This window comes from Excalfactoria chinensis, chromosome 1 (genome assembly GCF_039878825.1).
Source record: "Excalfactoria chinensis isolate bCotChi1 chromosome 1, bCotChi1.hap2, whole genome shotgun sequence".
NCBI lineage: Eukaryota > Metazoa > Chordata > Aves > Galliformes > Phasianidae > Excalfactoria > Excalfactoria chinensis.
Window position 1 is genome coordinate 164,452,092 of NC_092825.1, and position 14,249 is coordinate 164,466,340.

Genomic DNA, 14,249 nt, shown 5'->3' on the forward strand with positions numbered 1-14,249 from the left:
ATCAACTTCTCCAGCATTTCCTTATAAAATGTAAAATCCTCATAATCTAGGAAGAACCCATAAATATTTCTTCAGCTTACTTTATTTAGGCCAAAGGAAAAAAAAATGGCTTAGAAAATAGGAATTCTGAACTAAATTTGCTTAAAAATTAATCAAAAAAAAAGTGCCATAGGCTACCTAGGAAGAAAAGTAACTGGCAATTAATTAACTCTGCTGCAAGTTATGATGCATATAATATGCCAAATCAATTTCTATTTAGCAATTATAAGCATTTAGAATATGCACTTTAACATTGGTTATAAAAGCTTTGATCCAAGCTGCTTCAAGAGCTTTAAACCTAATTTAGCAAATCTTTGAATTGCTAAAAGAGACAAGATAGGTCTTAAACCATTAAGTATGGAATCTTTGAGGTCTCTGCACAGGAACTGGGTGGACAGAGGCAATAAACACTGACTGTTACATTTTTGCTGTCTTTTTCTTTGTTTGTAGTACTGTTTCCTGCCATGAGATATTCCAGTTTCCCTTTTTCCCTGACCTACTCGTACAAGTCAGGATGCGGGTTTTCACTGTACCGATGATTCTCTGTGAGTGGACTGTAGGAGATGCTTAGCTGCTTATTTTCACTTTCTAGCTACAAGCCTGTTTGTTTGTTTTGTTTTGTTTTGTTTTGTTTTCTGGGTAAGATTCCATTATTTTTTTCTCCCCAACCACAGAATCACAGAATGGCCCAGGTTGGAAGGAAACTCAAGGATCATGAAGCTCCAACCTCCCCACTGCAGGCAGGGCCACCAACCTCCAATTTAATACTAGACCAGGCTGCCCAGGGCCCCATCCAACATGGCCTTGAATGCCTCCAGGGACAGGATGGGACATCCACAGCCTCTCAGCTCTCTAATGAATTTATTTGGATCAGATTTCACTGTATTCCTCTTATCCTCTCATATTGACTGCCAATAAATATACCAAGTGTATTTATGCCAAATACTTCATTATGAGGAACAGGGAAAATCCCTAAATATAGAATGCAGGCAATTCTAATAAACTGGGTCAGCTTAATGAAACCTCCAGTCACCTCATTTTCATCTTTATTGACAGCATGCTACAGGTAATACAGATATATGCACACATAAAAATTGCAAGGATAAAACATTTTCTCAAGCTGAGAGAAGTAAGAAGGATTTACCCAACTATCTCTCAGGAAATAGATTTGGTTCTTAGAGATCTGAGCTCGCAAAGAGACATAAACTTGTTAATAAGACACATTCCTTTTTCTTTTGTATTAAACAGTGAATTCCTCAAACGCAGGACTTAACTGGTTCCCATAGAATCATACGCAACTATTGATTATAAGGCCATTACTGAGCTGCTAAAACAGATTCAGATTAGTACAGCCCATCCGCTAACAGGAAGCTCAGCTCAGAACTGTACTGTGCATTCCCCACTCCTCCCATTTAATGAACTTGTCAGAAAGAGTTGGAAAGTCTGCAAGCAAACACATGAACCATTTGGGAATTTCCACAGCCTGGGTAACTCTGAGCAGAGCTGGCAGCCCTGCAAGCAGGTGAGGTTGCTCAACACCTTCCTTCATGTTGCTTTGTTTATAATGCTGTCAAACATTAAAGCCTCAGAGACAGCCCTTGAGCCTTCCTCAGACAGGTCATGCCCAAGACAACACTTCCCTGTTACTTCCAGCTCACAGCACCAAAGGGGGCATTTAATTGTGCCTACTGCTAAGCTAGCTGATGGCTGCTTAGAGATTACAGGTCTGACTGATAGCAGCTATTAACAGCCCCATCATAGCTATGTAAAGAAAAATGCTGATCAAAGCCCAAATTGGGTATGTGAAATGGGGCGGTATGCAAATATTTCCCTCACAAAGTTGATATAGAGTAGTCATCCTGCCCCAGCATATCCTTGTCTACAAAAGCTTTGAGTCTTCACAGAATCACAGAATTGTAGGGGTTGGAAGGGACCTCCAGAGATCATCGAGTCCAACCCCCCTGCCAAAGCAGGCTCCCTACACCACGTCACACATATCTTTGATATTTACATAGAAAGCTTTTCTGTTGAGCTAACTACCATAGGTCCAAAGCACTAGACTCAAGGGCACATCACAGACCTAAATATAACCCCCTCTTCCCTGTCCTTTCACCACCTACCAAGCAACATCAACATTCAACCACTGTGCCCACCTCCCAGCAGGGACTGCAAGGAGCCTGCACTCCTGCCTGCCTTACCAAGGTGGAAACACAACCAGATATAAGGTCTCAAAAGTGGGCAGTGGGACTTCCATTACCTTTTGGCTGCTCAGGAAGACAGGAAAGATGTTTTCTTATTTAAGATGGTAGGCAATACAGAGCACTGCTTAAAATGAGTCAAAAGGAAATCTTTTCCCGCATGATGTATATAATCTAATGAAATCTGACAGTTCCTGTTTTTCTGTATAGCTTAACAGAAGAGAATGCATATGGACCGCTAGCGCTTGGACTGCAAAAACCAGCCAAGATTCCCATTAAGGAGGAAAAGTTTCTGCAGGCAAATCACATTAATTTCCCAAAGATGTTCTTTGGAAAAAAAACAGAAGTTCCATTTAAGGATAAATTCAACCAGCATGCCTTTTCCTATCTAAACATCTCTATTTATACACTAGCAGGTGACTGGTATGCTGGGAAACGCTGGAGGAACACAGTGACAACTTCCAGTCACAGATCAGACACCACATCAAGGTCAGTGCCAGAACAGGTTATGTTTATTTCTACTGATCACATATTGCTTTGCTCTAGGATTCACTTCTTCGTGGTTTGAGAACTAACTTCTGGCAGCAACAAGCAAGCAAACACTCACAACCTGGCATACAAAAGTGTCAAAGCCACCTGCTTACCTCCTGCAGAAACTTCTCACCCATTGGACCGAAGTGATGACCTGGGGGCCTAATTCCTGACACCACCAGTCCAGAACTGAAGAGTCTTGGCTTCTGGAGGTCAGGTTTAAATTTGTCATACAGGATACTGGGGGCCTTCCCCTCCCCTCCACCAGATGCCTTCTGCTCTGTGGAGATGGGCACTGTGCATGCTGCGGTACCGTACGGCAACCCCGCTGGTACAAATGAAGGGTCAAGCTGCTCTATTGAACGAGGGTTTCTTCTGATGTATGTGATGATTTTAGGTCTCACAGGTTTGGGCTTGGGTATGGCAGGTTTCACCTCCATGCTTTCTTCCAGTTTCTCACTGCAGTCACTGTCAACATCCACCTTATCTGTGAGCGAGCCCTTGGAGTGAACCAGGATAGGTTTGGGGATTGCGCTGCTGCTGGCAGTCTTCATAGGCACTTTGGGGGATATGTTCATCAACTGCACACTGTCAGCAGGAGGTAGGACTGAGGAGGGTGAAAGTTTGTCAACAGGAAGTGCATAAAGGTCCTTCAAATTACTGTTTGATAGTGTGGGCTGACTGTTAACATCCAGCACTGCCACCGGGCGCATATGAGTTGGAACACATAAAAAGGTGTCAGCCTTTGCAGAAACCTTGTAGCTCTCCGGTGCTTCATCTGGAGGATGTTTCTGTGCAGGAGTTGTCTTTTTACTTGGAACCGAGAAGGTTTCCACATCACTGACATGGCTGTCAGGCTGTTGGTTTGACACTGTCTCTGTGCTGCACAGACTGTCTCGCTCAGAGAGATCAGGAGCAGGCAAGGCAGCATCCTCAGTGCTTCCTTTGACCAGCATCACTTTATCCTCATTAACTTGCAAGGGTTTGCTATCAGGCAGATACACGTTTTGTATGTGAGATACCTGTTCACCAACTGTTCCAGCACAGCCTGCATCATCTTCATGTAAATTTTCATTTTTAATAGGTGTCACTTTGCTACTGGAATTACCATCACAGGTGAGTGGGAATATTGTTTCCACTTCTCTGTCATCCTCACTAACCGGGGTAGCTGCCCCACTGTCACTGTCATGGCCTCCTCTTCCTTCCCCATGGATGGTGAAGTTATCACTTTGCAGTCTGTCATGAGAAGAGGTTACAACCTGATTTGACACAGGATCCTCTGCTTTATCACAGACGTCTTGAAAATGAGATGTTTGAAATGTTGATGCATCAGAGCCAGACTCCTTCTGTTCTTTTACTGTTGTACCTCCATCTTTTTTACATCCCAGAAACTCTACCACCATAATTCTCTCAGTCTTTTGTTGACACGTGTTTTTAGACTGTAGGGATGTCACAGCCTTAAGCTCCAGCTTCTTACTTTTATCACCCTGACTTAATTGTGCTTCTGATTTACTAGCAATCTCACTGGGCTTAACAGCTGGATGATGATGGGTATGAGAAGTATGCAGTGTGCTTTCGGTGTTAACATTTGGTACGTTTTCTGCTTTACTTATTTTCTTGTTCCCTGAGGTAGATGGTTTGGAATAAAAGACAGTATTTTCCTCTGAGGTATTGTCGAGTGGATGAAACACCATCCCGAGAAAATGATCTGTGGAAGTTTTTTGTGATTTCTCTGTATTTCCAATCAAATGGTGTGACCTGTCAATGGAATCCAATGATGCGGAAAGCAGACGTTTACAAGACACACGGCCAACACATTCTTTTGTAAGTGTTTCAGATTGAGGAGAAAATTTACTGGGTCTGCCCAAAGAGAGCCTTTTTATTCTTTCCATCTCCACAGTCCTGGACATTTTACTCTTAGGAAAATTCTGGGTGAAGTCAACATCACCTTTCGAAATGATCTCCAGGTTTGCATCATTCGTGCTGCTTTTTAAGTTGGACAGACTTTGTCCTCGGCTAATCCTGATATGCCTTGCTATATCCTTAACTTCGCTGGCCCTGCTGTCCTTCCCTATTTCCCTGCTAGTGGTTGAGGGCAGCTTACTTTCTTGTATGCCGGTGTTACAGGTCCGAGAGTCTCTGAACACCAGTTTATTCTGTTCTGTATCCAGACGAGTAACTCTCTCCGATCCTCCAGAGTGTACATTTCCACCCTCATCTGTCAAACCCTGTTTCTTGATATCCCCCTCCGTGGTTCTAATCTTTGTCACAATTTGGTTGGCATTGGTATCCCCCACGCTCGCTGTGCTTTCATTATTATTTTTTATTTCACTGCGGTTGTCCTGAAGCTGGGAATAACACGATTTGTTTGGGATTAATGGAGCACTCATTCTGAAGCTTCCAGTGACTGCCTTTTTGGCAGCCCTAGGTAATGAGAAAGCCTTTTTCCCCTATCAGATTAACAAACTATTATGTGTGCTTCAGTTATAGGCTTCAATTACAAACTGATCAGTAAGAAATTCCTCAGCAGAAGGCTCGGAGTCTCTTGTCAAAGTCACATTTTTGTGCTGCTCAGTTGCCTCCAGTGCAGCTTCTAGATCCAGGAAATCCTTACGAGTGCAGTAGAGAGGTTCAACGAAAGCAAAATAGATCTGTCAAGTTCCCTCTGAATGACAGCCAGTTAATCCAGCCAACCTGTGAGAAAACAAAAAAAAAACAAACAGACAACGTTACATCAATATCATGAGTTATACCAACTAAAAATAAGGTTAAAATTGGCAAACTTCCATAATGGAGTGCTTGCGGACAGTTCAGATTCTCTTTCAGCCACAGCTTTGCCCTCAGCAGAGCTTCCTAATGTAGCCCAGATCTCTGACTTGAGAAAACACAGTTAAAACTGTCCTGGTTAGAAGCCAGGGACTCAGCAGCATCTCCCAGTTTAGTACTATCAGCAAACTTGCTACAGATACATCCAGATCACCAATGAAGATGTTGAGCAGAACTGGCCCTGGAAGTGAGCCTGGGGAACACTGCCAGTGGCAGCTTCCAGCCAGATGCAGCTCCATTCACTGCAGCACTTTGAGCTGCAGCCAGTTCATCTCTCAGCACAACACGAGCCTGTTCAGCTCACAGCTGGACAGTCTGTCCAGAAGGATGCTGTGAGAGATGGCATCAAAGCCATACTGAAGTCCAGAAAGATTACATCCACTGATGCAATCAGATCCCCTTCATCCACTCAGCAGTGATGTTATAATACATAGAATTATATCAAATTACCAATTACCAGGCACAGACAGTGTGGACTCAAAGGGAAAGTCCTGCCTTAGTAATTTGACAGTTATCTGGGTCTTCTCTCATGCCCTTCTTGTAGATGGGTATGATGGTGGCTAGCAGCCAGCTGGCAGGGACCTCCCCAGACTCCCAAGACCTTTGGTATTTTGTGGTGAGGAGTCCAGCTGTAACATCTGCTGACTCCTTCAGTACTCTAGGGTGAATCCATCAGGCCCGTGGAATGATAAGCTGACACTTGAAGTTTATTTTGGTGAATGGAAAGTTTTGTTCCCCCAGTCATGATTCTTCAACTCAACAACTGGGTAGCATTAATGTTACAAACCAAGGCAAAAAAACCCCACACTATTAAATGCTTCCATCCTTTCCTCATTCCCGCTCATGAGGTGACCATCTTTACCTTCTGTCCTCACTGTGACTCAGATATCTCAGATCTGAGGTACTCTCAGATTTTTCTTGAGTAGTTGAGTACTCTTTACAACTAAAGTATGGACAATGGAAATCAGAATGTGCTCCACATTACCCAGAATTCAGAGCACCTGCAACACTCCCAATGGTGCTGGGTTTCTAATCAGGCACTCAGAGGGGCTCTAATTAGAAGTGCTGATTAAGTCCCCTGCTCAGTGTATAGAGTCTAGGTGCAAGGCTGAGCTCATGTTTCTAACACCTGCTATGAGCAGGTCCTTCCAGCCCATGCAGTCATTCAGTTCTGGTCACAATAACTGCCTTTGAGTTCAGACATGGTTTCTTTACATGATGCAAACACACATTTTGTATGAGTCCGGATTCCGGGCTCCTGGCATAGCTCCATCTCTTCAGCAAACAATAGCTAACTAAATGAATACATGAAACAGGACACAGGAGTAAGGATTTCACTTCAGCACCACAGAATTGTATTACAGATCTCATCCTCGATACCTTTTAAAGTAGGACCTTTAGGCTACATCTGTGTTCTGTCCTTTTTCCCACATTAAATAAATAAATAAATAAATAAATAAATAAAGAAGAAGAAGAAATAAAAGTATTAGATTAAATACATGCATTGATTTCTGGTGGGGTTTGGGGGGGATTATATATTTATTGATTTGTTTGTTTAGGTGCTTCTCTTTTTCTTTTCCATATTCAGTGTGAAAGCTGAGCTCTAGCTGCTCTTCATTGGTCAGAACATGTCCATTTTAGTCCTTCTGGTTAGGTAGAAAGAGGCATTGACAGGCTTGAAAGGAATCTGAGGGCAGTCAGCTTATGTTTCTCCTCTCCTTTCTGGGAGATTTAGACTGGATATAAGAAAAAAACAATTTACAATAAGGGCAGTGAGGTACTGGCACAGGTTGCCCACAGAGGTGGATGCCCCAGCCCTGGAGACACTCAAGGTCAGGCTGGATGGGGCTCTGAGTACCTGATGGAGCTGTAGGTGTTCCCAGTCATTGCCGAGGAGCTGGACCAGATGGCCTTCAAAGGTCCCTTCCAACTCAAACAATTCTGTGATTCTATGATTCTAATCAGTAACACCCTGTGATACCATAGGCAGGTGAGGAAAGTTTTGGGGACTGAGAAATACATGGGGAAGATCATCCTCATCTTTCTTGGACAACCTCATACTGTTCTCACCAAATCTGTCACTTAGTGATGCAAAACAGATGTTTAAGTGGTGAGTTGACCTTCGCCAGCTGCCAGCCATCCAACCATTTTCTCACTCCCCTTCCTCATCAATAAAAGGACAGAGAATGTAATGAAAAAGCTCACAGGTCACATTCTCTTCCTGCTGTATGGGTCCTTCCCATGTCCCTTAAGGTAAACCTGCTCCCGTGTGAGATCTCTCCATGGAGGTTATTGCCAGGAGCCTGTTCTGCATGGGCCCTCCACGGGCTGCAGTCTCCTTGAGGGCACATCCACCTGCTGTGTTGTGGAGTCCTCCATGTGCATCAGGAAAGCACCTGCTCTGCTGTTATACCCTGCCCTAACAGAGGATGGTTGGGGCCTCAGTAGAGCCCACGTCAGTGCTGGTAGAGAAGAGCAGAATAGGTCCTTCTGCTGCTCCAGGGGCCACTGACATACCTCAGATGGCATCTCTGGTCAGGGGCAGTGGGGGCAGGAAGGACCTTGGCCCTTTCTGCACACTAGAAGGAGAAGGCTGGAAATTGCTTGTGCCCCTAAGCCTACCCTAAGGATGACTGACCATGAATCACAGCATAGGCATTGCTTTCCTTGTTATATAGTATTGCCTTTACATTTTCTGCACAGTGAAACCAAACAAAGCAGCATTCCTTTAGAAGGAAAATAGTATCTGAAAATGAACCAGGTACCACTTTCTATCCACCAATATCACTGACTGTTTCTTAGCAGCACAGTAACAAATTCTCTGCTGAGCTCAATAAAACTGCATCTTTTCCAGATGAAGATGGGCTGGATGTCATATATACTCATCTCACTTGGGAGTTGGGCTATATCCTTCAAGGGTCTGTTCCAACTGAAACAATTTTATGATGCTGTGATAATTAAGTATTTTTGCTTAACTTCACCAGTATCAGTTTCCTTCTGAGACGTCCATCATTTATAGCCACTATTCTAACCCTGAGCCCATGTAATGATGTTTTAGGAAAGAATCATAGAATCACAGAACCATAAAGGTTGGAAAAGACCTTTGAGACTACCCAGTCCACCTATCACCAGTATTTCTCACTAAACCATGCTCCTCAGTACAACATCTAAGCATTTCTTAAACACCTCCAAGGTCGGTGACTCCACCATCTCCTTGGGTACCCCATTCCAGTGCCTGACCACTCCTTTGAAGAAGATTTCTCAGTCACCTAACCTGAACCTCCCTTGGCACATCTTGAAAACAGTTCCCTTTCATCCTATTGCTGTTACATGGGAGAAGAGGACAACTCCCACCTCACCACACTCTCTGTTCAGGAAGTTGTAGAGTGCAATGAGGTCTCCCCTGAGCTTCTTCTTCTCCAGGCTAAACAATCTGAGTTCAGACACTCCCCATCAGACTTGTGCTCCAGATCCCGCGCAGCTTCATTGCCCTTCTCTGGACACACTCCAGGCCCTCAATGTCTTCCTTGTAGTGAGGGGCCCAAAACTGAAAACAGCATTACCATTCTCTTGTCTGGTTGTATTGGTTTTGATTTGCCAGACAAACAGAGCAGCAATAATAATGAGATACGCAAAAGAATTATCAGAACACAGAGAAAAGTAAAACTGGAGAGAAATAAATAAAATGCAAAACGTGTTGAGAAGTCTGGCTCTTGTCAAAACATTTCCTGGTGCAGACTGTCACAGCTGCTTACACATCCCAGTACTGAAAATCAAACCAGAATATTTACAGCAAGATATGTGGAAAACACATAGTTGTACAACTAACACTGTGCACAGCTTAGGCTGATTGCTCTGTCTGGTTTCTAGAACTAAAAAGTGTTCGAGAAGCACCTGAATACCTTATTAAGCATCTGCCACTGAACCTGTGCCTCTGTATACTCCTTTGCGCCTACATGGAAAAACACACAACTGTTTTGTACCAGCTGGGGGGAAGCCACCATCCATCCATCAGCTACCTGCTTCTGCAGGGGAAATCTTCTCCAGGAAGAAGCCTAATGGAATACACTTGTATAGGGTGTGAAAGAGATGCAGTAACTACAGAAAAGTGGCATGAACAACAATCTCCTGAAATGTAGAACTGTCTCCTGAGAAATACTGCTGTGAACACTGATGGCGTTCTATGTGGAGATTTCTCTGTTAAAAGAGATACCACCTCATCTCACACCAGGGCTACAAGAACTGAGCCTCACAGAAGAAGCAATAGAATCACAGAATCATTAAGGTTGGAAAGACCACTAAGATCACCAAGTGCAACCATCAACCCATTCCCACCATGCCCATTAACCACACTCCCTGCACACCTCCACAGCTCTCAAACACCTCCAGGGATGGTGACTCCACCACCTCCCTGTGCAGCTGGTTCCAGTGCCTCACCACTCTTTCTGAGATGACATTTTTCCTCATATCCAACCTGAAATACAGTGCTGGAAGGGAAGGAGGTGTGGATATCTTCCTGAGAAGCCCAAATCATGACAAACAACTTCCTCCAATGGCTAAAGAAGTTGAAACCTGATAAAAGGATACTAAGAAAAAGCCAACAAACACCTTGGAGTGGATAACATGCAATTGGAATTAATTAAAAGTGGTGAAGAAGCATTTAACAGAGCATGTGATAACTTTGTTAATGAGATTTGAAAGGCTGAGAACTAACATTTGGATACCATCCCCAGTGGTTCCTACTCATAGAATCACAGGATCATTAAGGTTGGAAAAGACCTCTACGAATATCTAGTTCAACTGTTGATGGAAAGACTGATGTGTATTGTGAAGACTGTTCAGTAGACAACATTCTGCTTGAAGAGCAGTTCAGACAGAGGCAGAGAAGAGAAACAGTGAATTAAATGCTAAGTATGTACACACTGGAAAATGATGGGAAGGTAATTCTTATTCTCTTGTAAAACTGAAGTGATCTGAAAAGATGAGTGTCTTCTGTAGACTGTGATTCTGCTGCAATTCAGAATTTCAAAATTTTCATGGTTTTAATGCCTTTACAGCCTATAAATTTTAGCCTTTCCATTATTTACAAGATGGCCTACGTTCCGTCTGTATAAATGTAGATATAAGAACTGGATATAAAAGAGCTAATGGTATGGAATAAGAGGTTTCACATGCAAAAGCAAAGCTTTTTGGTTACGTTCATTTCACTTTTCACTAAAATACAGGTTTTTTATTTCACAGTTTAAAATAATATTTCAAGATCAAATTCATTTTAAAGTTTTTAAAAGGGAAATGTGAAAGCAGTGCACTGTCACTCAGGATGAGGCTGCCCTGCACAAAATACAAGTGCTATACCATCTACACATTTTCTTCCTAAATACCTGTGTGATAACAAACCCAGTGGAGCACTCAGCCTCTTGCTTCCACCAAGCCTATGAGGACACGTTTCTTTTTCACTTTTTCCCTCAGGTCAGCATTTTGATTTTCCTGCCTGTTTTTACATCACACGAAGCACACTGTACGCACCAAACATGCCACCTATGGCAAACATGTGGACATTGCCCCTTGCCAAGCTCCTGAGCTCCTGCAAACAGCCCACACAAACAAGATGGTGACACCACCAAACACTGCTGAGGAGGATTCAGATGGGTCCTTCCCACCATCAGAACCAACTACTAAATGCCCAGCACTGCATTTTGTTGGCCTTGGAAATGCAAAGAGCAGAAAGCTTTGTACATCTCCTTAACTTATCTCCACTTACACTCTGGGGATCAGTACATCTTAACTGTAGAGAGAGCAAAAATCTTACCAAATAATGTATGTAAATTGTTTCCTTTTCACATGAAACTTGTAAACGTATGTTTCTTTTGTTAAAACAGCGGCTTTTAATATAAGCACAGGGAGCTACCCTAATAATTTATTACCTGTGAGGACTAAAATCCCCAGAGCATGTTGTGTGGAGAGGATCCTGCTTACCGCTATTTCAAAGGAGCAAGGGATTTGGGATTAAAGATTCTCATTATCAAAACTGACAAATTATTCTAATTATTAACATCAATCAAGTCTCCACAAGGCATAAAGCTTAATAGCCGTGGTTTTTCAAGACTTCTGGTGTTTTTATTTTTACATTTCCATTTGCTTTTAAATACTGGATAAGACAACAAACTCCAATCTAAGCAATAGGTCCAATGAGATCCCCCCTAAAAAGTAGAAGTCTCTGATTGCCTTTGCAATGGCAGTCAGGAAGCAGATCGATAACCACAGCAACTAAACTCAAATGTTTGGTTTTATTTTCCTTTCATGTAACTGCACCTGGTTAAAGACACAGGAACAGCTCATGCTATCTGAGGCACAATGCCATTCAAAACAGGACTTCAAAGGAGAACAAACTGTAGGACCTCAGGGAAAACCACTGGGAAGAGAGATGGTGTTAGATGCAGGCATACTGTCTGGTTTAGTTGTAAAGCTGGTAAATCAGGCAAGGAAAGCCTTCACTGAGAGCTGCTGTCCACACAGATCCATAATGCCACAGCCACAAGCAAAACACAGGCAATACGAGAAAGGCCTGAACAAAGGGCCACAGGAGAGAAATCTATCACTGCAGAGCAAATGAAAACAGCAAGAAAGAAAACAGTAAGTAAGTTTTCTTGGAGGGAAGTGTAGTCAAGACAGAAACTGATTCCTCCCAAACAAATGGAGCCAAACATCAGCAGAAAGATCAAGTCTGTACTGTTGCAGTTTGGCCCACCTGTGTACACTACCCTTGGTCTGAGCCCAGACACGAGGCTTGGAGGCAACTGTGCACTCTTCCTTTTGCCCCTGGATGTTGGCAGAGCTTCTGTGGATGCATCTGCTCACCTCTTGGCAGTACTGTTAGCAGCAAAGCATGAAGTGCTGCTAATGCAAACAGGAGACAATGCCAGAGGCGGCAGACACACCCCTGCCTCCTGTTCTCCATCAGATGAGATGGGCAGGAGCAGCAAAGGGATCTGCTTGTCCTTTCTGAGCACTGTCACCCTGAAGCCCCAGCCAGCAACATACAACATCCTGCCCCATCCAAAACCGCACACTGAAGCTTATTGTGAGATCTGCAGCAGCTGGGTGGTGGATGTGCTGGGCCCCACAGCACCGCTTACTTTATTTCTGTACGGCACAACAACATCTTGACACAGAAAGGGGGATTGTGAAATGTTTCCAAAATGATCGTTGGTTGTTGGGGTTTATTTTCGGTTGTTTTTTTCTTTTGCTAAGACTGCTAAATCTTTCCTGCTTTCCAAACAACATCTGGGAGACAGGAAAAATATATTTAGTTATAACAAACACCAAAAAAAAAAGTTCATAAATTTGCTTCCTATTGAGCAAAAACCAGAAGCTCAGAAGCTTTGTCTACTCCAGCAGATTTACCCACTGCTGATAAAGCAGTTACAACCGGTGCTGAGCTCAGTTTAACTTCAAGTGTAGCCAAGGGTACGCTGCCTTTCCCCATCATTTTCTGAGTTCTGCTGAATCCAATGGTAAGTAAACGCGGCAGCTCTTGACTGAGCACCTAAAGATGAATTCAGGAGCCTAATTTTAGTTTGCCAAGTTTGCACATTGAAGTTTGAACCGCCACCAGCTCTGTAATGCCGCCCAACTTCCAAAAACATTACTGCAGATATACTGAGGCAACCCACCAGTAAAAACCAAAGGAAAGGAAAAGGATTATCAGAAAGTCCGTGCATGCTCTTAAACTATGGTAAAAAAACATTTATCTATGCTTAGTTTGATCTATGTTTCCAGAATATTTTTCCTTGTGACTGAGGTAAAAAGTAGTGCCGACCTGTTTTAAAGAAGCAGTTACAAAACCAAAACCATGGTGAAACCCAGGCCGGACTGTGCGCTAAAGGACCCCCATTACACCAGTTAAAATCAGCTACTCAGCAATGTAATGCTCAGCGCATTTTTACCATCATGCAGGCTCTGTAAAGCACACATAGCAGATTTCTAGGAGTAATTCCAGCTGCCAGGAAGGCAGAAGGAATGCCTGTAATTATGCCACTCAGGGCACTGACTGACCTAGAAGCTGCCCTACAAATCCAGGAGCAGGAGCCCCATACTGCACCCCCTGCACCTCGTGTTCACGGTGGCTGGGGCTCACCAAGGACAGACTGGGAAGGAAGTTCTCATTTCAGAACACAGGAGGCAGAAAGCAAAATCTGATCGTTTGGAAAGGTCAAGCACAACTAATGCATTACCTTCCTGCTGCTACTGATCCTGAAAGGGTAGTACAAGTACATCGCAGCGACCGTGGCTCTGTAAACAATTACATTTGTTCTGCTTAGTGTATCTATTGCTCATAAACACTTGGAGCAATTCTTCTGTCAAAGACTGCAACCTCATCTTCATAAATCAGCACAAATTTGACTCAGCTTCAGCATTCTACCACCTTTCTATTTACCACTCTATCACCACACACTCCTTACATGTATAAATAAAATGACAAATATTCCCACTGTGAGGTTTGGGAATTTTTCCCACACTATTCAACAGAACAGCAATGTAACACAATGATAGGATTTAAGAGCTTTATACTCATGCTTACTTTTTTTTTTTTTTTTAATTTAGTTGAATAATAGCACCTTTAGTTGTGCATCAGGCATCTTTTGGCTGTATCAG

The 14,249-nt window shown here is 43.2% G+C and overlaps 1 protein-coding gene across 4 annotated transcripts in view; it reads right to left on the minus strand.

Moving 5' to 3' along the window:
• Positions 1 to 14,249, minus strand: part of MTUS2 (microtubule associated scaffold protein 2) — a 247,728-nt gene that overhangs the window by 147,550 nt on the left and 85,929 nt on the right. For all 4 annotated transcript variants that reach the window (XM_072326396.1, XM_072326397.1, XM_072326398.1 and 1 more), the window contains one exon: positions 2,882 to 5,462. In XM_072326396.1, the coding sequence (XP_072182497.1) occupies positions 2,882 to 5,158 (2,277 nt within the window). In that variant the 5' untranslated portion in view covers positions 5,159 to 5,462. The remainder of the gene's footprint in view (positions 1 to 2,881; positions 5,463 to 14,249) is intronic.